The sequence below is a fragment of the Lampetra planeri genome, chromosome 9 (genome assembly GCF_965212315.1).
Source record: "Lampetra planeri chromosome 9, kcLamPlan1.2.h2, whole genome shotgun sequence".
Lineage (NCBI taxonomy): Eukaryota > Metazoa > Chordata > Hyperoartia > Petromyzontiformes > Petromyzontidae > Lampetra > Lampetra planeri.
This window is the reverse complement of record NC_136115.1, coordinates 645,769-672,522: the sequence shown is the minus strand read 5'-3', so window position 1 is coordinate 672,522 and position 26,754 is coordinate 645,769. Positions and strand designations below refer to the sequence as shown.

Here is a 26,754-nt window from a genome sequence, read left to right as displayed (position 1 = left end):
GTGGTGAGGTAGCGACGCTGACGGGGAGTGGTGAGGTAGGGAGGGGGGGCAGTGGTGAGCGTAGGGCGGGGGGGGGGAGTGGTTTTAGTTTGGGCTGCGTGTTTAGGCATGGGCGCTGCTCGTTGTTGTTGTTGTTGTGGTGGATGTTGTTGGTAGGTGGTGGTGGACTGGATGTTGATGATGTTTGTGATAGTGATGGTTGTGATTGTGCTGATATCTCTGCTGATAGCCGTGGTGGTGGTAACGGTGGTAACCGGTTCAGACTCAATGCCCGGTTCCGGTAGCCAGGAGCCGGAAATCTCTTCCTGTGGAATGTGTCGTCGTGAACCAACTGAATCGTCGTCTTTCCATTGGCAACAGTGGCGGTTGTGGTGGTTGTGGTGGTGGTCGAGATTGTGGTAGTGGTGGCGGTTGTGGTGGTGGTTGTGTTGGTGTAGAGTGGTGGTGGTGGTTGTGTTGGTCTAGAGTGGTGGTGGTGGTTGTGTTGGTGTAGAGTGGTGGTGGTGGTGGTTGTGGTGGCGGTTGTGTTGGTGTAGAGTGGTGGTGGTGGTTGTGGTGGTGGTTGTGTTGGTTGTGTCTCGACTTGGCTGGGCTCTGACGAGCTCCTCCCCGTGACCTGGATTAGGGAGATTACAGCCTCGATCAGTCAGCACTACCCACCTCTCAGCCCTCTCAGCCCTCTCACCCAGCACCCACCTCACCCACCTCACCCACCTCACCCCTCTCAGCCCTCTCAGCCTTCTCACCCAGCACCCACCTCACCCACCTCACCCACCTCACCCCTCTCACCCCTCTCACCCCTCTCAGCCCTCTCAGCCCTCTCAGCCCTCTCACCCCGCACCCACCTCACCCCCTCGCCCACTTCACCCCCTCACCCACCTCACCCCTCTCACCCCTCTCACCCCTCTCAACCCTCTCAGCCCTCTCAGCCCTCTCACACCGCACCCACCTCACCCCCTCACCCACCTCACCCCCTCACCCACCTCACCCCTCTCACCCCTCTCATCCCTCTCACCCCCTCGCCTCACCCCCCCCCCCTCCACCCCCGCGGAGTGCGCGCACGGCTGTGCACGCGCACGTGGTCTCGCGTTCACGTGTACGCGTGTGTGTGTGTATGTGTGTTAACGCGCGTGTATGTGTGTTAACGCGTGTGCGTGTTAACACGCGTGTGTGTATGTGTGTTAACGCGCGTGTATGTGTGTTAACGCGCGTGTGCGTGTTAACACGCGTGTGTGTATGTGTGTTAACGCGCGTGTGTGTGTGTTAACACGCGTGTGTGTATGTGTGTTAACACGCGTGTGTGTATGTGTGTTTAACGCGTGTGTATGTGTGTTATGTGTGTTAACGCGCGTGTATGTGTGTTAACACGCGTGTGCGTGTTAACACGCGTGTGTGTATGTGTGTTAACGCGCGTGTATGTGTGTTAACGCGCGTGTATGTGTGTTAACACGCGTGTGCGTGTTAACACGCGTGTGTGTATGTGTGTTAACGCGCGTGTATGTGTGTTAACACGCGTGTGCGTGTTAACACGCGTGTGTGTATGTGTGTTAACGCGCGTGTGTGTGTGTTAACACGCGTGTGTGTATGTGTGTTAACGCGCGTGTATGTGTGTTAACACGCGTGTGCGTGTTAACACGCGTGTGTGTATGTGTGTTAACGCGCGTGTATGTGTGTTAACACGCGTGTGCGTGTTAACACGCGTGTGTGTATGTGTGTTAACGCGCGTGTGTGTGTGTTAACACGCGTGTGTGTATGTGTGTTAACACGCGTGTGTGTATGTGTGTTTAACGCGTGTGTATGTGTGTTAACACGCGTGTGTGTATGTGTGTTAACACGCGTGTGTGTATGTGTGTTAACACGCGTGTGTGTATGTGTGTTAACACGCGTGTGTGTATGTGTGTTAACACGCGTGTGTGTATGTGTGTTAACGCGCGTGTATGTATGTGTGTTAACACGCGTGTGTGTATGTGTGTTAACACGCGTCTGTGTATGTGTGTTAACACGCGTGTGTGTATGTGTGTTAACACGCGTGTGTGTATGTGTGTTAACGCGCGTGTGTGTATGTGTGTTAACGCGCGTGTGTGTATGTGTGTTAACACGCGTGTGTGTATGTGTGTTAACACGCGTGTGTGTATGTGTGTTAACACGCGTCTGTGTATGTGTGTTAACACGCGTCTGTGTATGTGTGTTAACACGCGTGTGTGTATGTGTGTTAACACGCGTGTGTGTATGTGTGTTAACACGCGTGTATGTGTGTTAACACGCGTGTGTGTATGTGTGTTAACACGCGTGTATGTGTGTTAACACGCGTGTGTGTATGTGTGTTAACACGCGTGTGTGTATGTGTGTTAACGCGCGTGTATGTATGTGTGTTAACACGCGTGTGTGTATGTGTGTTAACACGCGTCTGTGTATGTGTGTTAACACGCGTGTGTGTATGTGTGTTAACACGCGTCTGTGTATGTGTGTTAACGCGCGTGTGTGTATGTGTGTTAACACGCGTGTGTGTATGTGTGTTAACACGCGTGTGTGTATGTGTGTTAACACGCGTGTATGTGTGTTAACACGCGTGTGTGTATGTGTGTTAACACGCGTGTATGTGTGTTAACACGCGTGTGTGTATGTGTGTTAACACGCGTGTGTGTATGTGTGTTAACGCGCGTGTATGTGTGTTAACACGCGTGTATGTGTGTTAACACGCGTGTGTGTATGTGTGTTAACACGCGTGTATGTGTGTTAACACGCGTGTATGTGTGTTAACACGCGTGTGTGTATGTGTGTTAACACGCGTGTATGTGTGTTAACACGCGTGTGTGTATGTGTGTTAACACGCGTGTGTGTATGTGTGTTAACGCGCGTGTATGTGTGTTAACACGCGTGTATGTGTGTTAACACGCGTGTGTGTATGTGTGTTAACACGCGTGTATGTGTGTTAACACGCGTGTGTGTATGTGTGTTAACACGCGTGTGTGTATGTGTGTTAATGCGCGTGTATGTGTGTTAACGCGGGTGTATGTGTGTTAACACGCGTGTATGTGTGTTAACACGCGTCTGTGTATGTGTGTTAACACGCGTGTGTGTATGTGTGTTAATGCGCGTGTATGTGTGTTAACGCGCGTGTATGTATGTGTGTTAACACGCGTGTGTGTATGTGTGTTAACGCGCGTGTATGTGTGTTAACGCGCGTGTGTGTATGTGTGTTAACACGCGTGTGTGTATGTGTGTTAACGCGCGTGTATGTGTGTTAACGCGCGTGTATGTGTGTTAACACGCGTGTGTGTATGTGTGTTAACACGCGTGTGTGTATGTGTGTTAACACGCGTGTATGTGTGTTAACGCGCGTGTGTGTATGTGTTTTAACACGCGTGTGTGTATGTGTGTTAACACGCGTGTGTGTATGTGTGTTAACGCGCGTGTATGTGTGTTAACACGCGTGTGTGTATGTGTGTTAACGCGCGTGTATGTGTGTTAACACGCGTGTGTGTATGTGTTTTAACACGCGTGTGTGTATGTGTGTTAACACGCGTGTATGTGTGTTAACACGCGTGTATGTATGTGTGTGTGTTAACACGCGCGTGTATGTGTGTTAACACGCGTGTGTGTATGTGTGTTAACACGCGTGTGTGTATGTGTGTTAACACGCGTGTATGTGTGTTAACACGCGTGTGTGTATGTGTGTTAACACGCGTGTGTGTATGTGTGTTAACACGCGTGTATGTGTGTTAACACGCGTGTGTGTATGTGTGTTAACGCGCGTGTATGTGTGTTAACACGCATGTGTGTATGTGTGTTAACACGCGTGTATGTGTGTTAACACGCATGTGTGTATGTGTGTTAACACGCGTGTGTGTATGTGTGTTAACGCGCGTGTATGTGTGTTAACACGCGTGTGTGTATGTGTGTTAACACGCGTGTATGTGTGTTAACACGCATGTGTGTATGTGTGTTAACGCGCGTGTATGTGTGTTAACGCACGTGTATGTGTGTTAACGCGCGTGTATGTGTGTTAACACGCATGTGTGTATGTGTGTTAACGCGCGTGTATGTGTGTTAACACGCGTGTGTGTATGTGTTAACGCGCGTGTGTGTATGTGTGTTAACACGCGTGTGTGTATGTGTGTTAACGCGCGTGTATGTGTGTTAACACGCGTGTGTGTATGTGTGTTAACGCGCGTGTATGTGTGTTAACGCGCGTGTATGTGTGTTAACACGCGTGTGTGTATGTGTGTTAACACGCGTGTGTGTATGTGTGTTAACGCGCGTGTATGTGTGTTAACACGCGTGTGTGTATGTGTGTTAACACGCGTGTGTGTATGTGTGTTAACACGCGTGTGTGTATGTGTGTTAACACGCGTGTGTGTATGTGTGTTAACACGCGTCTGTGTATGTGTGTTAACACGCGTGTGTGTATGTGTGTTAACGCGCGTGTATGTGTGTTAACGCGCGTGTATGTGTGTTAACACGCGTGTGTGTATGTGTGTTAACACGCGTGTGTGTATGTGTGTTAACACGCGTGTGTGTATGTTTGTTAACACGCGTGTGTGTATGTGTGTTAACGCGCGTGTATGTGTGTTAACGCGCGTGTATGTGTGTTAACACGCGTGTGTGTATGTGTGTTAACGCGCGTGTATGTGTGTTAACGCGCGTGTATGTGTGTTAACACGCGTGTGTGTATGTGTGTTAACGCGCGTGTGTGTATGTGTGTTAACACGCGTGTGTGTATGTGTGTTAACGCGCGTGTATGTGTGTTAACACGCGTGTGTGTATGTGTGTTAACACGCGCGCGTGTATGTGTGTTAACACGCGTGTGTGTATGTGTGTTAACGCGCGTGTATGTGTGTTAACGCGCGTGTGTGTATGTGTGTTAACGCGCGTGTATGTGTGTTAACACGCGTGTGTGTATGTGTGTTAACGCGCGTGTATGTGTGTTAATGCGCGTGTATGTGTGTTAACACGCGTGTGTGTATGTGTGTTAACGCGCGTGTATGTATGTGTGTTAACACGCGTGTGTGTATGTGTGTTAACACGCGTGTGTGTATGTGTGTTAACACGCGTGTGTGTATGTGTGTTAACGCGCGTGTGTGTATGTGTGTTAACACGCGTGTGTGTATGTGTGTTAACGCGCGTGTATGTGTGTTAACACGCGTGTGTGTATGTGTGTTAACGCGCGTGTGTGTATGTGTGTTAACGCGCGTGTGTGTATGTGTGTTAACGCGCGTGTATGTGTGTTAACACGCGTGTGTGTATGTGTGTTAACACGCGTGTGTGTATGTGTGTTAACGCGCGTGTGTGTATGTGTGTTAACACGCGTGTATGTATGTGTGTTAACACGCGTGTGTGTATGTGTGTTAACGCGCGTGTGTGTGTGTTAACACGCGTGTGTGTATGTGTGTTAACGCGCGTGTATGTGTGTTAACACGCGTGTGTGTATGTGTGTTAACGCGCGTGTATGTGTGTTAACACGCGTGTATGTATGTGTGTTAACGCGCGTGTGTGTATGTGTGTTAACACGCGTGTGTGTATGTGTGTTAACACGCGTGTGTGTATGTGTGTTAACACGCGTGTGTGTATGTGTGTTAACACGCGTGTGTGTATGTGTGTTAACACGCGTCTGTGTATGTGTGTTAACACGCGTGTGTGTATGTGTGTTAACACGCGTGTATGTGTGTTAACGCGCGTGTATGTGTGTTAACACGCGCGTGTATGTGTGTTAACACGCGTGTGTGTATGTGTGTTAACACGCGCGTGTATGTGTATTAACGCGCGTGTATGTGTGTTAACACGCGCGTGTATGTGTGTTAACACGCGCGTGTATGTGTGTTAACACGCGTGTGTGTATGTGTGTTAACGCGCGTGTATGTATGTGTGTTAACACGCGTGTGTGTATGTGTGTTAACACGCGTGTGTGTATGTGTGTTAACACGCGTGTGTGTATGTGTGTTAACGCGCGTGTATGTATGTGTGTTAACACGCGTGTATGTATGTGTGTTAACACGCGTGTGTGTATGTGTGTTAACGCGCGTGTGTGTATGTGTGTTAACACGCGTGTATGTGTATTAACACGCGTGTGTGCGTGTGTGTGTTAACACGTGTGTGTGTGTTAACACGTGTGTGTATGTGTGTTAACGCGCGTGTATGTGTTAACACGCGTGTGTGTATGTATGTTAACACGCGTGTGTGTATGTGTGTTAACACGCGTGTGTGTATGTGTGTTAACACGCGTGTGTGTATGTGTGTTAACACGCGTGTGTGTATGTGTGTTAACGCGCGTGTATGTGTGTTAACGCGCGTGTATGTGTGTTAACGCGCGTGTATGTGTATTAACACGCGTGTGTGTATGTGTGTTAACACGCGTGTGTGTATGTGTGTTAACACGCGTGTGTGTATGTGTGTTAACGCGCGTGTATGTGTGTTAACGCGCGTGTATGTGTGTTAACACGCGTGTGTGTATGTGTGTTAACACGCGTGTGTGTATGTGTGTTAACGCGCGTGTATGTGTGTTAACGCGCGTGTATGTGTGTTAACACGCGTGTGTGTATGTTTGTTAACACGCGTGTGTGTATGTGTGTTAACGCGCGTGTATGTGTGTTAACGCGCGTGTATGTGTGTTAACACGCGTGTGTGTATGTGTGTTAACACGCGTGTGTGTATGTGTGTTAACACGCGTGTGTGTATGTTTGTTAACACGCGTGTGTGTATGTGTGTTAACGCGCGTGTATGTGTGTTAACGCGCGTGTATGTGTGTTAACACGCGTGTGTGTATGTGTGTTAACACGCGTGTGTGTATGTGTGTTAACGCGCGTGTATGTGTGTTAACACGCGTGTGTGTATGTTTGTTAACACGCGTGTGTGTATGTGTGTTAACGCGCGTGTATGTGTGTTAACGCGCGTGTATGTGTGTTAACACGCGTGTGTGTATGTGTGTTAACACGCGTGTGTGTATGTGTGTTAACGCGCGTGTATGTGTGTTAATGCGCGTGTGTGTATGTGTGTTAACGCGCGTGTATGTATGTGTGTTAACACCTGAGTATGCGTGTGTGTATATGTGTGTTAACACGCGTGTGTGTTAACACGTGAGTATGCGTGTGTGCGTGTATTTTCGTGTATGTATGGGGAGCGATAGTGCATTGGTTAGCCCACTGCGCTACGAAACCCGTGACCCGATTTCGAATCCCGCTCACGGCCAACACCAGTGATGATTATCTGAACCGGTCCCGCGCCTCCCCTAGATCGACTCGGCCTTAAATAAGTACCTGGTGTGGTGTGTAATCATCAGCGCTGGGGAGACAAAGACGGCCGGGCGTGGGTTTGGTCACCCATCCTCCCGTGTGCCGTGCCGGCCTTCATCAGAGCTGCTCGCTATAGCGGCATTTCACTAAAGAGTCTGTGAAGGCTCGAGAGGGGATCTTTGTCTTTTGTGCCGATGGCTATCTGTGTGTATGTCATTGTATATCTCTGTGCATTTGTGTGCGTTTGTGTGAGTGTATTTGTGTGTATCCGTGTGCATTTTTGTATGCACCTCCGATTAGCACGGTTGGCTATGTATCTCCTCGTGTATCGTGCCAGTTTTCATAGATACCCGCCAAAAGCACTTGCCCAAAAATCTGTTAAGGCTATACGGGGAATCTTTGTCTTTCTCTTGGTCGTGTAGTGGTACTGCTCCTGCTGCTGCACTTGGTAATGATTCTGCTGCGGCTGCTGCTGTTGATGATGATGGTGTTGATGATGGTGTTGATGATGATGGTGGTGTTGATGGTGGTGTTGATGATGGTGTTGATGATGATGATGATGGTGTTGATGATGGTGTTGATGATGGTGTTGATGATGATGGTGTTGATGGTGGTGTTGATGATGATGGTGTTGATGGTGGTGTTGATGATGATGGTGGTGGTGGCGTTGATGATGGTGTTGATGATGTTGTTGATGATGATGATGATGGTGGTGTTGATGACGATTTTGCTGCTGATTACTGCTGATGATGTGTATGTGGGATGCTGCTGCTGCTGCTGATGATGCCATTGCCGATAATGATATTGATGGTGATTCTGTTGGTGATAGTATAATGTAGCGGTGATGCTGATGATGAGGATACGACTGCTTCTGGTGACGTAGTTGCTGCTAATGATGACGATGCTGATGATGACACTATGTATGTTGAACTTCTTTCGCACCGTACGATGACGATGTTGCTGTTGATAATGTTTACGATGATGATGTATTACTCAGTTGGGATCAGACATAGCAACTGTGGCCCTCTGACTGGCGCACTAATCCACGTGTTCAGGTCAGTGAATGAGTCGCGCTGTGCCCAACTGGGACATCTGCCACTGGGGGTGCCCTGGTTGAGACGAGAGGTGTCCCCGCTCTGATACGCCCCGGTGGATCGGAGGGCGGCTTGATACAAATACATCATTGTCATTGTGATGTTGATGCTGCTGCTGATGATGATCATGATGAATCAACTGCTGATGATATTGCCAATGCTGCTGCAGAAGCTGATGATGATGATGATGCTGATAACGGTGATGCTGCTGCTGATGCTATTGATTTTGCTACTGCAACAACTAATGCTGATGATGCTGATGATTCTCAAGATATTGATTTTTCTGCTGCAGAAGCTGATAATGATAATGATGCTGCTGATGATGATTATGATGTTGCTGCTGCTGACGATGATATTGCTTCTGCTGCAACAGATGATGATAACGATGCTATTGTTGATGCTGCTGCTGTTGATGATATACATATTACATCTGCTGCAGTGTCTGAGAATTGTGTTGAAGCTGCTGCTCATTAGCAGCTGCTGCTGACGATGCTTCTGCTTGCTGCAGTATCTGATGATTATGATGAAGCTGCTGCTGATGGTATTGTTGATGCTATTGCAACAGCAGCAGATGATAATGTGATAACAATGCTGCTGCTCATGCTGCTGTTGATGATATGCTACTGCTGTAGAAACTGATAATGATAACGATGCTGCTGATGATGCTGATGCTAACTATGATGCTACTGCTGAAGATGATTATGTTAATTGTTCATCAGCGGGTGAAAAGGTGTGTCTCCTGCTTTCCGCATCAAGAGGACGTTGTGGGATTACGAGTGACGGATTAGGTGGATGAGAGCTCACGCCATTCACCGGCGCGGTGACCCCTTCGAGTGTCCATGGCCGTCATGGTGCCTGCACTCGTCCTTGATGATGCGGTTGTCAGCATCAGAAACGTGATTTAAACTGTAGGAGGAATCCGATGAGCGATAAAGCTCCTTTTCACAGATGTCCAGTAATTGGTGTGGGTGATGTCGATGATGATGATGTTGTTGATGTTGCTACCATTGTTAAAGTTGATGTCATCATCTCTCTCGTTGTTGATGTTTTCTTGATAATGTTAATATTTTTGTTTGTGATGTCCGTTGTTGATAATCTTGACCTTGTGATTGCTGTTGTTCACGCTGTTTATTCCCTTGTTGATGTTGTTGTCGGTTACGTTGTTGTTGTTGTTGTGTTGTTGCTGTGTTGTGGCATGGGGGAAAGGGGGGGCAGAGCCCCGCCCCCACCCTCCACATTCCCCTCTCCCGACCCCTCCTGAGCCCCCTCCTCGCCCGCGTTTAGTTCATGGGCCAGGCCAGAAGTCTGTACCACCTATGGTAGTGCACCTTCAGTTGTACACAATCGTGTCTACCGCTCATCGGAGTCAATTACTTGGCACCCCCACTCGCATCACGTGGTTATCTCATCATTCATTGGCCACAGGAATAAACTGGAACCTGCCCAGCCCTGCCCCCCCAGGTGGAACCGACAGGTGACGTAGCGCGTCCTGCTTGGCTCATGGGCTAATCGGGCTATGGGGGAGGGGGTATTAGTTAGTGGGATATCGAATGTGTAGGCGGGCGGTGCAATTGCACCTGGGTCGGGGGGGTCCAGGCCGCGGGCTACGAGGAGGTGGGGGCCGCGGGCTACGAGGAGGGGGGGGAGTAGAGATGGGACCGGTGGTGAGCCCATGGCATTCCCAGTAACAGGACCCAAGCCCACCACGCGACGCCGCTGCTTTGTACGTCTCTACACATTCGCCGAGCGCTGCCGTGTAGCTCATTGATTGCTCGTTTGATTGCAGCAGCGCCGCCGACAATTTGAGCGCAAGAGTCGCATGGGCATCGTGATGACGCGGCCCCCCATCGTGCTCGCCCTCAAGTCGGAAGCGACCGCACGGGGGCGACCATGAGCGACTCCCCGTTGCCTCTCGAGGGGGGTCCCGCCGCCTCGCCGAGCCCCCCGCGCTCCCCACGTACCCCCAGCGGTGGCGCGTCCCCCCTCTCGGGGGGTTCCGCCGCTTCCTCCTCCTTCTACCGCGCGCGCTTCGAGGAGCTCTGCAGCGCCTTCGCTGCGGCGGCGGAGGCGACGGCGGGAGCAGCAGCAGCAGCAGGAGGAGCAGCAGGAGGAGCAGGAGGAGGAGGAGAGCGCAGCGGGCCGACTCCGCGACTCTCCGCGGAGCGCGCGGTATCTTCCTGCTCATCCTCCCCGGGCCCCCTACGTCTCCCCGCCGACACCGCCGCTTCGGGGTCCGGCTTGTGGCCGCCGTCGGGTCGCGGCAGGCGGTTGCGAGACGCACGCAGCAGCAGCAGCAGCAGCACCGCAGCCACCGCCACCATCACCACGAAGTCCTTACACCGGGAGCGCGCCGGCACCAGCGCCTCGTCCTCCTGCTCCGTGGTGAGCATCAGCTACGTGGAGCGGAGCCGCGCCGTCGTCACCCCTCTCGGAGGGCCCCGGAGCTCGGCCGTCTCCTCCCCGGACTCCGCCGCAGTTTCCGTCGTCTCCCTGGGGTCGCCCCCTCCCCCCGCGAGTCCCGAGGGGCGCGGGGGGCCGTGGGGCGTCCGCGGGGAGGAGCGCCTCGCCTCCTTCACGGCGCGAGTCTCGCGCCTGCCGCGACCCGCGTCGCTGCGCGCGGGGAGCGGAGCGGAGCAGGAGGAGGGGGAGGAGGGCGCGACCCGGGGGGGGGTCAGGCGACCTGACAGCGGCGCCCTGGGCAGCAGCCCGGCACGGTCCGACTCGGCCACGGTAAGGGCGACGGTGATCGGCAAGACCCCGTTGCTTTGGCGTCGGGGTAGCGGGTTCGGAGATGGCGTTTGAGGTATTGTTAGGGATCGGGATAAGGCAACAGCTGGGGTTAATAATGCGAGGGTTGGGCTCTGGTTATTGCCCCCCACCCCCACGTCCCCACCACCCACCTTTCTTTAAGATGTGGTTCCTAGTTCGATAAAATGTTTCCAGTAACAGAGAACAAGTCGTCCGGATTCGGTCCCAGGGACAGCGCTCTCCACTCGAGTCGCAGTTCTTCCCGACCACGTGACGAACTCGGCAGGCTGCGCGTGCCGCCTGCTCACCGGCGCAGCGCCGCTGTCAGGGGACATTCACCGTCCGGGAAAGTGGAACAGAGGTGCTGGTGTACAGAGGCTTTAGCGGAGGAGTGTTTAGGCGAAGTCATCGATGATGATGACGACGACGATGTGTATAGCGCCGTAACGTGGCAAGCTATCGTAAGGGCGCTGGACAAACGGCAATGGCATTTGAGCCATGAGTCCAGAGATGTGGTGTCTATCGTGAATATTGAAAAGGTGAGTTCTGAGTGGGGTTTGAGTGACGGCACACGACAGCGTGGTTAACATAGGTCCCCGAGCGTAGCGAGTTGACCGGTCATCTGTGACTGCACACACACAACAAAATCCATTGCATTAATTTGGTTCTGCACTTAATTTGTTCAAATGTCAGCTCAGAGCTCGAATGCAGTAAATGTGACAGCGGTGAGGGAGAAGCATTGCTCTTTGTCGCGGGGTGGTCGGCGTGGGAGTGCTGCCCGATGCTGCGTGGCCACAGACGTCGCTTGATTGGGTCTCAGAGGTAGCGCTCCGTGAGCCGCTTCAGGGGCCGCTCCCTAACGCGAGGGGCTTTCACTGGTCTGCGAGAGAAGCGAATTCACTCTTCGTCTAGTGATGTGAAACTTTGTGCAGTGCTTGCAAATTCTCACGCGACGCACGTGCTTTTTTCCCAGATTGCTCGTTGCTTCAACTCCCGTACTTCATTTGTTTCGCTTTTGTCATATTTGTGACCCACGTCCCTCTTGCAAATAAGAGCTGTCTGTGCGTGACTGAGTGGGTGCATATATTTGCATACATCGTGTGGGGAGTGGTGGGCGCAGCGGCTCGCGTGCAGCGCTCCGAACCCGGCGACCCGAGTTCGGTTCCCGGTCACGGCCACCACCAGTGACGATTATCTGAACCGGTCCCCGAGCCCCTGCTAGGTCGACTCAGCCTCAACTGGATATACTTCCTGGAGCAACGAAACTTTCGTCTCACTTTCCTCAATTCTATTGAAGCCGACACGGGGGGTCTTTATATATAAATCTTAATTTTAGAACTTTCGTGACTGCAGGAATTATTATTTGGTTCTTTCGGTTAAGTCACGTCTAAAGATAAAATAATAAATTAAATTAAATAATAGAATACGACGTTTCGATTGCAACACAAGCAATCATCATCAGGTATAATGAAATAGCGACATAAAATCTAACCAGAAAACTATAGACAGACATATTAGCAGACAGATATCACCAAGATACATAGCGGGAGCAACACAGGTAACAGAGAGGGGTGATCGTCTCTGTGGGGTGGCCTTAAATAGACAGAGGGGGGGGCGGAGGCAGAGAGAGGGAGAGGGGTTAGAGAAAAAAATAGCATATCAATGAGTGGTCAACAGACGTGGTGCTGCACGGCAAGTAAGCCTGAAAATCAGGAGGACACACTAAAATTAAATAACCTAGTAAAATATCGAAATGTAATGTAATACAACACAGAGGGTCGGTCAACACACAATTAACGCATAGCCTGGTTGATTACGTATTTCAAAGATTGCTAAGTTAGAATTTAAGTGTGAACATTCTAAAGAGGACACAGGCAGAGAAACAAGTCGCCAGAGAGAGAGAAAAAAGATAAGCTTAAAACTTCCCCGTAGAAGTGGTTCAATCTTAATTTTAGAACTTTCGTGACTGCAGGAATTATTATTTGGTTCTTTCGGTTAAGTCACGTCTAAAGATAAAATAATAAATTAAATTAAATAATAGAATACGACGCTATTTCATTATACCTGATGACGATTGCTTGTGTTGCAATCGAAACGTCGTATTCTATTATTTAATTTAATTTATTATTTTATCTTTAGACGTGACTTAACCGAAAGAACCAAATAATAAGGTCTTTATATAGTTTATGAATGTATATGCCTGTGATTTGCGCAGCGTGTATTAATCGTGCAACTCGGTATGTGAGTACGTGTATGTCTACGTGTCCTGTGCACGTATCAGGTAGAGACCTCGTGTATGTGCGTGCGTACGTGGCCTATCGCATGCGTCCTGTAGGTTTGCGCACGCGAGACAAACACAGACGCCACGGCGCGTCGCTCTCCACCACCTCCACATTCACACGCCGAGGGAACACGGGGACCCCAGAACAGGGTTGGGGGGGGGGCATGGAGCTATCGGGGTCACCGGTGGGGGACACGGGGACGCAGAGACAGAGGGATCGCTTGAGTGGGAAATACGGGGGGTGGAGGTGGGGGAGGTATTGGCTCTGGGGATACGAGGACTTAGGGGGTCTCTGGGAAGAAAGGAGAGGGGGGGCAGGGGTGGAGAGTGGAGGGACGGAGGGAGACACGCGGACGACCAGACGCCAAGAGGCTGCAGGATCCGGGTTGTGAGAGGGAGGCTGCCGCTGCCACGGGGTGGGGGAGGGGTGGGGGGGGTGGCGACGGCGACGTGAGGGTGTGGAGGGGAGCAGGAGGAGGAGGAGGTGAGGGTGGAAAGGAGACGAGGTAGAAGCGGTCGAGCCGTCTCTGTTGGGCGGGCAGCAGCGTCTCTCGCCTGACCGCTCGCTCACTCACTCACTCACGCACTTCGTTCGCCTGTTTGTGGCTACCCTGCTGCCGCACCTGGAGTCCAACTGGGTCGTCGTTGTTGTTGTTGTTGTTGTCAGAAGCCAGGTAAGTTGGACGGCACTCCTGGGAGACATCGGTCGATTGTTTGAACAGCGGGTGTACAGCGCACAGACACAGACATATGCACACGTACACAGACGCACGAACACACACACTTTCGACACACACCATAGACACAGATACAACCACACAAATACACATTTGTTACCTGCAGCCTTAACAGACTGTTAGGGCTAATACTGGTGGCGAGCACTCGTTAAGGACGAGAGGGGGTCGGTGGCCAGCACCACCTCCGGCCGACTTTGTCTCGAGTGGCGATGTTTACACATCGCACCAGACACTCATTTGAGGCTAGGTCGACCTAAGGGAGGCCCAAGACTGATTCAAATATTAGCCACTCGTATTGGTCGTGAGCGTGTGTTCACCTCTTTCTGTAAATGTATCACTGTGAAGTGTGTTGTGTGCAATGTGCCCGTGTGTGTGTGTGCCCGTGTGTGTGTGTGTGCCCGTGTGTGTGTGCCCGTGTGTGTAATGTGCCCGTGTGTGTGTGTGCCCGTGTGTGTGTGTGTGCCCGTGTGTGTAATGTGCCCGTGTGTGTGTGTGCCCGTGTGTGTGTGTGTGCCCGTGTGTGTGTGTGTGTGTGCCCGTGTGTGTGTGTGTGTGTGCCCGTGTGTGTGTGCACGCCAGCGAATATTTGTATTTTTGAGACGCGAGCAGAACTTGCATTTCTGGTTCTCTCGAGATAGAATTGGATTCGTGGGATATTGTGTACGTGTGTGTTGTGTCATTAATGAGCAATCAGAATAATATAAAATAATGTACAGCTCCTTTGTCAATCAGCTGCTGCATGGATTAAGGCCGTCCTACGCACCATGTCGATCGTAAGAGTAGTTTGACCATACTTCACCCCTCTGGTGAGTGCGGGTTGTGTGTGTGTATGTATACACACGTGTGTCGTGGAGAGTGGTGGTGTAATGTTTAGCGCTCTTCGCAAAGAACACAGTGACCAGAGTTCGAATCCTACTGACGATCAATAACCGTGGCGAATATTTGAACCGGTCTTGGGCCTCACCCCCTAGCCTAGGTCGACTCAGCCTTAAATGAGTACCTGGTGCAGCGTGTACCATCAGCACTGGGGAGAGAAAGGCGGCTGGGCGTGGCGTTGGCCATCCACCTCGTGCGCCGCGCCGGCCTTCGCAGGCGCTCGCTAGCAGCACTTGCCCCAACAGTCTGTTCGAGGCTAAAAAGGGGATCTTTGTTTTTGTTATCCTATGTATGTGTGTATATGAGCAGGTGGGACAGTGGTTAGCGCACAGAGCCAGTGTACTAACCCGGCCACATGAGTTATATTACCATCAATAGCGCGTGATATCTGAACCGGTCCTGGACCGCCTGCTCTTGGTCGACTCAGCCTAAAATGAGTGTGGAGTGCGGTGTGTTGACATCAGCATGGGGGGGGGGGGGGTAAAGGCGGCAGGATGTGGTGTTGGCCACACAGCCACCTACCTCGTGCGTCGTGTCAGAACGTGTCCCGACAGTCGACAAAGACACACGCTAGCGGAATATGTTTCATAAAACACGGAATATGTTTTATAAAACACGGAATATGTTTTATAAATTGACTCCTGAATTTGTGGGCGGTGGCACTGAACAAGTGTTCCCCGCTTGTCGCAGAGGCTCGCGGTTCGAATCCGGAATGCCGCCCTGGTTATTACTGAGGGTAAATCTTGACTTAAAGCTTTCGTGACTGCAGGAATTCATATTTTTTGGGTCTTTCGGTAAAGTCGCGTAGATAGGTTCAAAGAAAATAACAAAAACTACGTTTCGATCGCAACACAAGCGGTCGTCGGCAGGAAACGTCGTAGTTTTATTTATTTTCTTTGAACCTATCTCCGTGACTTCACCGAAAGACCCACAGAGTTTGCATTGCTGGGGGTGTCTGAATGAATATCGCCACGCGACGCGTGCTGCACTCCCAGTGGACGTTACAGGCCCCCGATGTCGTTCGAATCGAGTCGGCCGTTGCGTGCCGACACCGTGGGCCACATTTGCCAAATTAGAAAACATCGCACCGCAAATCGCTCAGTTGGGATGACTACACACGGAGCAACATCGCCCTGTCCTGTGGAACGACTGCCGACTGTGTCCGTGTGACACAGCAGCACCTTCCTTCTCGATAGCCCGGAGCTATAGGAACGACACCGCCACGGTAGCCAACGCGGCTAACTTTCTATCAACTACCTGCTGTCAACTCCTTGTCATCAACTACACGTGTATCGTAGATACATCCATGGGTGGCATGGGGCTCTAGGAAGAGCCACGGAAGCCACAGGCCTCGGCTGCACACACGTTGCTGTACTGGTCACCACGAAGGAAGCGCGATGGCGAGGAGTGAGTGACTGAGCGAGTGGTGGCATGAATGACAGTGTCCGTGATGAAACATCAAGTTCAAGTTCATTTATTAGGTATAGCCCTGTGAGCCATTCGGCTCTTGAATCGGGTGCAACCGCAACAAACAAAAAACAAAAACATCTTAAAGTGAATATGTGACTGAGTGCAAACAGAAAATCCAAGAAAAGACAGTAAAATATTGCAGAAAAAGCACCGTACACAAAAATGTGCAAAAATCCCAGTGGGATGCAAATCAAACAACAACAATCACAAGACAACATGAGGACCGAGGCCGGCTGGGAGGCATGGTGGGAGCCGCACGCGCGTGATTCATGGAAGCTGATTCGTCGGGGTTCTTCAAGGGACGCCTGCGTGAGCGATTCCAGAATGTAACCACGGCACGAGCCAGATGGACCAAGTGGGCCCCCATCTTTCGCTTGTAATGTTGCTGATGCCCTTATAAATAACCTCTTGACCTTTAATACTTCCCAAGCCACCCCAAAGATCTGGCTGGGGGGGCGGGGAGGGCAGCGCGCGGGTCAAGTGGGAGAGGAGGTGGGCGGTCGCTGCGCTTCATTGGGAAGGAGGCAGCGAGAGAGGGGGGCAGAGACCCCCCCCCCACACCTGTAGATTCATCAACACCGTCAGCTGATCAAGTTTCACGCGCACATCGCGGTTAAACCCGTTCCTCGACTCGAGGCAATCCGAGCCGTTCCATAAACATTGGGGAGGTAGGGAGGGGGCAATTATCTCTCTCGTGGGCGGAAATAATGACGAGGCGTTAGCGACACAGCGGGCCTGGGACTGTGGGGGGCGGAGAGGAGGGAGGGGGTGGCGCGTGGGGAGTCGAGCATTGGACAATTAGACGAATATTGACGGTTTGATAAAGAGATGGAGAGAGATAGAGAATGATAATCACGGTAATTTACAGTCCCGTGCCAATCTACTGCGGGCTGAAGGCCTCCTCGTGCTGTGCGGCCCGTGGGGGGCTGGGGTGACCCAACTTCCACACGCGACACCACCGCCCCCCACTGTGCACACAGCGACAAGTCGCCCTGCACAGCCTTCACGGGCTGCTAAGGCTCCACGCGAGCGCCCGTGAAGGCTGGGGCCGCACACGAGGTAGGCGAGGCCCAGGAGTGGGTCAAATAATCCCTGCTGTGATTGGTCGTGAGCTGGAATCGAACTCGGGTCGACGGGTCGTAGTGCAGGGCTATCCGCTAGACGACCGCTCCTCGCACACAAATACACAGACACACGCGTGAACACACAACCCGACACATTATGCATTTCCCATATCGGAAATCGAACTCAGATGCCTGGGGTGGGGGTGGGGGGGATTGTACAACGCGCGAACCACTCGGTCCTATAAAGCCTCGACATTCGAATCCTGCAACCTCCCACCTGCCCGCACCTCTTGCCCCCCCTCCCCCCGTGCAGCAGACGGAGCGATTCTCGCCGCCGCCGCACTCCGATCCGTCTCCCCGCGCGTCGCGACTCGCCCAGGCCAGACACGACTTCTTCTTCGGCAGCTCCCAGCCGGAGACGCACGGTACGGGGCGCACGGCCAGGCAGGGCAGCGTGGGGCAGGGCAGGGATGGGTCAGGCTCGGGGTGCACCCGGGACACATACCCAGGGCCCTGGACTCCGGAGGGCTCAATGGAAGGCGCCGTGACATTCTGACTGTGTTGGTATTCACCGTCGCGCTGCTGCTGCTGCTGTTCGGCGATTCCCGTGGTGGAACCAACGTCGCCTGTACACGCAGCAGTCGCCTCCTCCACCTCCTCCCGTCCCTCTCTCAAAGCCTCGCCTCTTCTCCAGTGCCCATTCTCTCCCTCTTCACTCCCCTCGCCCCTCCACTCCTTCCCGTCCCGCCCCTCTAGCCCGTTTGTGATCCCTCATTACCCCGCTCTCTCTGTCACTCGTTCCTTAATCCTTGTAGCACGCGCCTGCCATCTACATCATCCCATTCGGTCATCGTTCAGTAAGCCATGTCAAGCGCCTTGTGTGAAGCAGGCGCTCTATGTAAATATACATTTAGATTGGATTATACCACGCGTCCGTTGTCCGACACGATGTCCGACGTTTCACCCAACGTGTTGGAACCTTATTTAGGAAGTTAAGTGAGTTTCTCCGATAAGTTCCATCAGCACCGTGGACCGAAACGTCGGACAACTTGACGAACAAAACGCGGTGCAACCCGGAAATGCACGCGTCTAGAAGAGGTGTGCGTTACGGTTCGCATTTTGATTCTGCAGGCAAGTGTGAGTGTCTATTGCAGGCAAGTGTGAGTGTCTATTGCAGGCAAGTGTGAGTGTCTATTGCAGGCAAGTGTGAGTGTCTATTGCAGGCAAGTATGAGTGTCATTTTAATGTGAACAATGTAAACAATGCTGCCATTGTTGGGAGTGTGTGGCAGCGAGGGTTGGGCCGCTTGTAATGATGTGTCCCGTTGTATAATGTGCAGCGTGAGCATTGTTTATGCAAACTGCATCTCACAATCACCGAGGAAGCACAGACAAAGCTGAAAGGTTGCAACCAGGCGAGCCGGCACTACCCACAATTGCCAAAGTTTTGCGGCCCTCTATATATTACGACTTTTCCAGCCAATTAGTGAGTATTCATACATGTGGGAGGAAACCGGAGCACCCGGACCAACAGCCACGTGTGTGAGAGGGGCGAGACTCTATCCCCGTGCAGAAGGGACAGATGGAGATGAGTCGGCACGTTGCTGTACCGCCATCTTCTGGCGAGCCAGGGTATGGCGCCTTCCTGAGGTTTCCGCCAACCCTCGCTGCTGCATCCACAGCGCGAGATTACGGGCGTGTGGGGCAGGGTCCGGAGGAGGGGGTGAGGCCTCTATAAGAGACGAGCTTCTGTGTTTCGCAGTTCACTTCGACTCGCACTTTCATTTCCTGTTTTAACCTCAATAGATCCATTCCCCTCCACAGCAGGTTCCGCTCCGTGACTGATTTTTAACCAATAGAGGGCCCCCTTTGCACCACAGAGACATAGCCATGGCACGGCATTTGAATTGAATGAAGCAAATTTAAGGTAAAACAACCTAACTTATCTTGATTCAAAATTTCGATTTAAAGCTTTCGTGACTGCAGGAAGAACCAAGAAGATTATCTTGATTCGTTTCGTGTAGTCATCAGTGACCACTCGGTTTAATCACAAGCCAGCCTATGTGTGTATATGCGTCTTTGCGTAAGTCTATGGGTTTCCGTGTCAGTCCACGGTTTATCTGTTGTAAGTGTGTGTCTACGTATATGTCGATGTCTATACGAGTGTCTAAGGGTCTCTATCATAGTCATTGGTGACCTGGCCAAAACCACCAACTCGCTAATCTTGAGGACTGGGCTCATTCACAGTAGATCAGCTGCCTATGACCTCTGACCTCTGAGTCTCACCCAGCCTCACCTCTCCAAACACGGAGCTCTCTCCATCCTCTCGACCTCTCCTCTCTCTCGAACGACGCAAATTCGTTGTCACATTCCTCAGCCTCTCCTCCGGGTCGTCATGGTGACGTTGCCATGGCGACAGCACGGGTGATGGACGGAGGAGGAGCCAGAGCCAACCGCAGCAACAACAGCCGCAACAGCGGCGGTAGCAGCAGCAGCAGCGGCAGCGGCAGCAGCAGTGACGACGACGACGATGGTGGAAACCACAGAGCCCTGGCAGCAGCGGCAGGATCCAGAATCCCCAGCAACGGAGTCGGGAACCCGGCGAGGAACCCGGACAAAATAAAACCGAGCAAAACTTTCCCTGCCGCCACCGCCGCCAGCGGGGCCCAGAGGAAGGCGCGGAGTGAGGTGACGAGGGCGCGGATGGGGCGGAGCGGCGGTGACGACGAGGATGAAGACGACGACGACGATGATGATGATTCGTTCGTGGAGCAAGCACTCTTTAACGGCGGAGGACCGGGGTACGTAGCGTGGACAGGGGTACGTAGCACGGACCGGGGTACGTAGAGAGGACATGGGTACGTAGCGTGGACAGGGGTACGTAGCGTGGACATGGATGGGTAGCAAGGGCTTCAGCCAAACTGCTTGAGCATTCCATAAATGTTTGTTTTTAAATCTGCATTCCTGAGAAAGTCAAACATCAGGTGAGGGAGAGGAAATCGTGTCTATAATCGTAGTCGTAATACTAATAATTACCTCTATCCAGGAGAGCCACGCTGAGTGGCAGGGTTCATATTTGTAAGATGTTCCCAGACAATGACTGATGAGTGTATATTATATACGTGGGGAGGACACCGGAGCACCACACATTGCGCGCGGGGGCCATGCTGAATCCTCGTACAGATGGAAACAGATGGGTTTCCAATTGTGATGTGACATTCATGTCACGAGAGGGGTACATTCCCATGAAGGCGATTCTTGGAGCGAGCAGTGCATCACCGTGTGTGAGAGAAGAACAACCCTGACTGGTTATATTGGCAGGGCTTTTTGGAAAGTTGCTTGAATAAGAGTTGAGCCGTTTAAATGCCACCCAGCTGCCGTTTACCCGATCGATCAACGCGAAATCACGTGACAGGATCTTGAGGTCAGCACGTGTTATTGTCTCGTGACCCCTCTTCACCCTCCAGGGATTGAGGGCTTGGCAAGGTGGGGCAGGGTTCCACGGGCTTCAGATCCAAGGGGGTGCTCACGAGGGAGGGGGCATCCTCACAAGGACCTCAGATTCGGCCGAGGACATCCCGTGGCAGTTTCCAACAGCGACGTTTCGGCTGACGCTGCCGCCCTCTCGCCTGCGTTACCCTCCCCGCCCCCCCCCCCCCCCCCAGGCTGCCGCCGCGCGGCGAGGCCGCTCGCCCTACGGCGGCGGCGGCGTTTGCTGCCGCCGCGTCCCCGGGCCGCGCAAGCCTCGCCTCGCTGCAGGACGCCTTCAGCCGCGACTTCGAGGAGATCGTGGAGGCGCAGCGGAACCGCGCCGCCTCGTGCCTCAGCCTCAGCTCCCTCGACAGCTTCACGTCGCCGCCATCCACGCGCCGCGCCGCGGGCTTCCCCCGCGCGGGTCCCGCGGGGGCCGCGGCTTGGGCGGCCCCTGGGCCGCCGGCTACGAGCGGCCATGGCTCGCGGGCGGGGGCCTCGGCGGCGGCGGCGGGGAGCGGCGATGGCGGGGCGGCCGCGTGTAACGGGGCGTACGGCGACGGAGGAGCGGAGGGGGGGTCCCGAGGAGCGGCCAAGCGCGGGGCCGGGAGCACGCCCTGCAGGTGCTGTGGGGACCATCGGGGGGGGGGACGATTGGTAGATTCGTTCGGTGTTGATTGACACCGAATGTTTAAGTGCGCGATGCGCGCGTCGAGTGCGTGCGTGAGAGCGAGAGTCGATGGGTTGAGTCGTTTGTGTTGTTGTGGTGGTGGTGGTGGTGGTACGGGTTTGTTTATGCCCGTGCCCTTGTCTATGTCGCTGTGTTTATACGTGCGCATTTGTGCGTGTGTGTGTGTGTGTGTATCTGTGTGTGTGTGTGTATCTGTGTGTGTGTGTGTATCTGTGTGTGGGGCATGCGTGCAAGTGTGTGTGCCCACGTGTCTGTGTATCTATCTAATGGGAGGAATAGCGTAATGGTTAGCGCGCTGCACTACGAACCTGGCGACCCGAATTCGATTCCCGCTCACGGACAACACCAGTGACGTTTATCTGAACTGATCTTGGGCCCTCCCCTAGGTTGACTCTGCCTCAAATGAGTACCTGGTGCGGTGTGTTAACATCGCCACTGGGGAGACAAAGGCGGTCGGGCGTGGTACTGTGCACCCACCCCCTCGTGTAACGTGCCAGCCTTCACAGGTGCTCGCTAACAGCACTTGCCCCAAAAGTCTGTGAAGGCTATACGAGAGATCTTTGTCCTTGTGTATCTGTGCGGCGTGTTTGAGTTGGGGGCGGTGGTACATTGGGTTAGCTCACTGCATTACAAATCAAGTGACTTCAGTTCGATTACAGCCAAGATTAACATCACAATGGCAAGTGGTATTTTAACTTATCCCGCCCCCCGACCCCTCTACGTCGACTCAGCCTTACACTCAGCAGCAGATGCGGTGTGTAAACGCCAGGCCTCACGGTGACAAAGACGTGCTTGCAAGGCTTACACCACGTGGTAGCATTGTTCCGGCCTTAATGGCTACGTCTTCACTTTCAGCACTTGCCTCGACAATCGCTTTAGGCTATACGGGGGAGTTTTGTCTTTGGAAATAGAATTTGGGTTGCTTCCTGGAATCCCACAAAGCCTTCGGAGATGCTGCAGTAGCCGCAGCCTCGCGATCAATGCTCTCAATTTAAACACAGAAACAAGTGGCAGCCCTCCATCAATCCAAATAACAACATCAATCAACACATTTTCGTCACTCGCACTGTGGCCTTAAAACGAACAAGTATATAATTGGCGACGTTTCGGGCAACGACCCTTCCTCACAGCGCATCAAGAGGCCACAGAGGTCGAGTTTTATGTGCAATGCTTAAGGACCATTGCCCAACACGTCGCCTGTTGTATTCTTGTCTTGTGAAGGCCGCCACGGTGTTATTTGAGGATGTCTTGAGTGTGTGTTTTTATTTGTGCTTGTGCACCACTGCCCAACGCAGCAGCAGCAGCAGCAGCAACGTCGCAACATAATCTCGTTATCGACCCAGCACTGGATGATGAAGGCCTTCCCACGCCGTGCCCATCCCGGGGCGGTTGTTGTTTGTCCATACTTCACCGCGCTCCTCGGTGTGGAGGAGGTCCCCAGAGATGGTTCAGATATCGCTCGCCACTGATGCTAGCCGTGGCGTATAACAGAGCCCGGGTCACGGGGTTCCCAGCACATTGCGCTGACCACTGCGCTGGGACCTGGGGACGGCTCTGAGTTCGTCAGCCATTCGTCCTTCTCGACGAATGTTGTATAACAGCGTTTGATGAAGCAAGCCAAACCCTGCACCGGCTTCGGCTTTCTGGGCCTCGTCAGCAGAGTCCGGCCTCTTAAACAAATGCTGCTGCTGCTGCTGCGTTGTCTGGTGTTGGGGTCTAGAGCCGTCCACGAGCGGGTGAGTGAGGATCGATGATTCCAGCCTGGTCGAGTACGACCAACACAATTACCCTCGAGACACACACAGACATTCAACACAGTCGTTTGAGGCGATACTGTGGCCTTTAAAGGAAACACAATAGGCGACGTTTCGGGAAATGTCCCTTATTCATGGCACATGGGAATGCCTTCTGCCCACAGTGTGTTTCGTGCTTGATGAAGGGATGTGAAGGGATGTAGCTCTCAAGCGACGGGAACGCCGTCGCATCACCGCATGCTGTGCTGTCGCGTTTGTCCGGATTCTGTCTTCTGACTCCAAACCCCGCGGGGGGGGGGGGGGGCCGCCAGCGGGGAGCGCCGCTTCAGCATCACTCGCTCTGATCTCTCAACAACGCCTCCCACGCTCCCCACCACGCCAGCTCTTTATTATCGTCAACGTCGTACTTTGTATATCATCATTCTCACCGTCATTATAGTCATCGTTGTCGTCTGCAAACGATTACGTGTGGACCACCCACATGCACACGCGCACACACTTTGACGCACACGCACACACGATCAAACGCGCACACACACAGACACCCTCCCACTCACTCACCCACACACGCATATTCCCACACCCCCACACACATTCGTATACATATGTAAACAAATGTAGACAAACGTCTACGCATCCTCACACACTCGCACATATGCAGACCCCCACACACATCGCCCAATCAAAGGCAAGGATCCCCATCCCCTATCGCCTTTAACACACCGTTGAGGCAGGTACTGTGAGCAGCAAGAACTCTGAAGGTCGCGACACCACGCGAGACAGGGTAGGTGGCCAGTACCATGCCCGACCGCCTTTGTCTCCTCACAATGCTGATGTTTACACACCGCAAGCGGGTACTCATTTATGGCTGAGTCGCCCTAGGGGGAAGTCTCAGACCGGTTCAAATATTTGTCACCGATGTTGGCTGTGAGCTGCAATCGGACTCGGGTCGCTGGTTCGTAGCGCAGTGCGGTCACCACTATACCACCGCTCCAGAGGCGTAGCTAGGATATTTTGCGCACGGGGACGAACTATAAAATTGGCGCCCCCCCCCCCCCCCGTTTATTCACATTTTCCTATTACCTCGAATAAGGAATAACAATTAAAATTTTAATGAAACATTGTATTTAAAGGAGCAAATTTATAGAAATTATATTACATGGCTCACTCAGTCACTGTCGTAGACTGGTTGACATAGTCTACAAAAGATGATTTTTTCTCGATTTCACTGTCGCAAACTGGTCAATCACGTAATAAAAATCTGTTTTTTCCAATGTTTCTCTTTCAACACTAAGAAGAGCAAGATCGCTGAGACGATCTTGTCCCATTGAAGCCGCAAATACGACAAAATAAGTTTCAATTTGTTGAACGACCGCTCACAGCTTGCAATTGAAACTGCCATTGTTAATACAATTTGCAGTGAAATTTGCAAATTCGGAAATATGTCGTCTTCATAAAACACAATAAAACCAAGAAGATCCAAAGGAGTTTCTGGTAGAACTTCATTCCGGTTACTGAGCAGCATTTTGCAATCTTCAATTTCTGTGAAAAGTTAGTGGCCATTGATGTCGGTGTCATAGAAATTTCCAAAATCTGTGCAATTTCGACGAATTGCATCGACATCTGTGTCGGATAGAAGAGTTTTGACGTCCAGCAGAAATCCAAATTTTGTGTTCAGGTCTTTTAGTCGTAAAACCCGTGTTGACATCTCCTGTTGAAGTCGATAAAATACGCTCTTCATAACGCGCACAATTTCTTCTTCTGCTGAAAGTCCTGCATCTTTTGCCAGTTCTCCTGGCATCTTCCGACGTCACCCAATTCTTGTCCACATCGATCCCCCAGGCTGTGCATCTTGTTTTGGCGTTTTCTACAGCAACTTGGCTCAAATCATCACGAAGCTTGACAAATTCATGCTCCAAAGATTCAAGATCAGTTGCTGCTTCCTTGAAATTCATAGTAGGATCCTGTAAGCGCTTCTGAACACGATCAATTTTTCCAAGAATGACATTCCCGAAATGTAATAAAACTATGAAGTTAAAATTTAATACGCATGCCTGTAACTGTTCTGCATCACTACTGGTTTCAGGCGTCATAGTTACGTCCTCCGATAATTTGACTAGCAGCCCTACTAGTTCATCCAGTCCTTCATAGATAGCTTTAACAGCTTCTGATCGTGCATTCCAGCGTGTTTCAGGCCGTCGTAGTTTCCGCCACCAAAAAACAGGCCAGTGACTAAGGCTGAAAGACTGCGCCTGTCTGTTGTTTGGGACGTTCTTCCATGTAAGTTCTTAATAGACGCGCGTACCAAAATGTAATTACATATAATGTAGGCTGTGTGTGGCGGGATATATAAACTTTTAGGTTGAGGTGTAGATTTGTGCAGTAGTTTCAGGCTGCCGCGCCCGCCGCAATAAGTTATAATGTAACGTTGTAAGCCTCATTTTGGCGCCCCTTTACCTTGGCGCCCGGGGACATATGTACCCCCCTGCCCCCCCCTAGCTACGCCTTTGCACCGCTCCACACATGCGTACACACACATCTCTCTACCCACACACACACACAAGTCACCCAGCCACTCGCACACTTCACCCACACACACCCATCCACACTTAACCCACACACACCCACAAGTCACCCAGCCACTCGCACACTTAACCCACGCACCCCCCCCCCCCCCCCCCCGCAGTCCTGGCAAGCTGCGCGACCTCCACGCGATCCTGGAGCGGGTCGAGGGAGGCGACGTCGCGGCCGCCGAGCTGGAGGCCCCGGGGGCGCTGGCCAACGGCGCCGGGGCGGGCGAGGGGGGGGGCGCCGGGGGCCCGGGGGGCCCCGAGGACTCGCGCGGGTCGCCCACCCAGGCCGCACGTCGCCTCGCAGCCAAACTCTTCCACCTGGAAGGAGTGCGGCGCTCCGACGTCGCCAAACACCTGGGCAAGAAGTGAGTGCGGCGCGGAGGGGCGCGGGGCTCAGCCCTTCACTCACCGTTTTCTTGCGAGGGTTGGTCCCGATGTGAGCGTTGACTCCGATGTGAGGGTTGGTCCCGATGCGAGGGTTGGTCCCGAAATGAGCGTTGGTCCCGATGTGAGCGTTGATTCCGATGCGATTGTGGTTTCAGAGTTTCGCTCTTCAGAGAGCACTCGCTTGCACGTGAGGATGTGTCGCCGATTGCGCACACGGTACAGTACGCGTGTGCCCGTGTCTCGGTGCGCGCGTGCCCCTCAGCAACGAGTCGTCTCGTCTCGTGGCCGAGGAGTATTTGCGGTTCTTTGACTTCACGGGACTCACTCTGGACCAAGCGCTGAGGTGAGTGCAGTAGTCACGACAACAACAACATTGTCAT

The 26,754-nt window shown here is 52.6% G+C and overlaps 2 protein-coding genes across 2 annotated transcripts in view; both read left to right on the top strand.

The window, feature by feature from the left end:
- The first annotated feature begins 10,080 nt into the window (after positions 1–10,080).
- LOC144720754 (uncharacterized) lies at positions 10,081–26,721 on the top strand. The gene is made up of 6 exons (XM_078597777.1): positions 10,081–11,053; positions 17,813–17,924; positions 19,876–20,299; positions 21,164–21,592; positions 26,101–26,352; positions 26,637–26,721. The coding sequence occupies exons 1-6, from the start codon at positions 10,214–10,216 to the stop codon at positions 26,719–26,721; spliced, it is 2,142 nt and encodes a 713-aa protein (XP_078453903.1). The 5' UTR covers positions 10,081–10,213.
- LOC144720522 (PH and SEC7 domain-containing protein 1-like) overlaps positions 26,241–26,754 on the top strand; it is a 35,904-nt gene continuing 35,390 nt past the window's right edge. The window contains exons 1-2 of the mRNA XM_078597301.1: positions 26,241–26,352; positions 26,637–26,717. The gene's annotated coding sequence lies outside the window, so the exon portion shown is untranslated. The remainder of the gene's footprint in view (positions 26,353–26,636; positions 26,718–26,754) is intronic.

Coding starts and splice junctions, on each gene's coding strand:
- LOC144720754 (XM_078597777.1), top strand. CDS start 10,214: ATGAGCGACTCCCCGTTGCCTCTCGAGGGGGGTCCCGCCGCCTCGCCG. Junction 11,054..17,812: donor CACGGTCCGACTCGGCCACG/GTAAGGGCGACG, acceptor CCCCCCGTGCAG/CAGACGGAGCGATTCTCGCC. Junction 20,300..21,163: donor TTTAACGGCGGAGGACCGGG/GTACGTAGCGTG, acceptor CCCCCCCCCCAG/GCTGCCGCCGCGCGGCGAGG.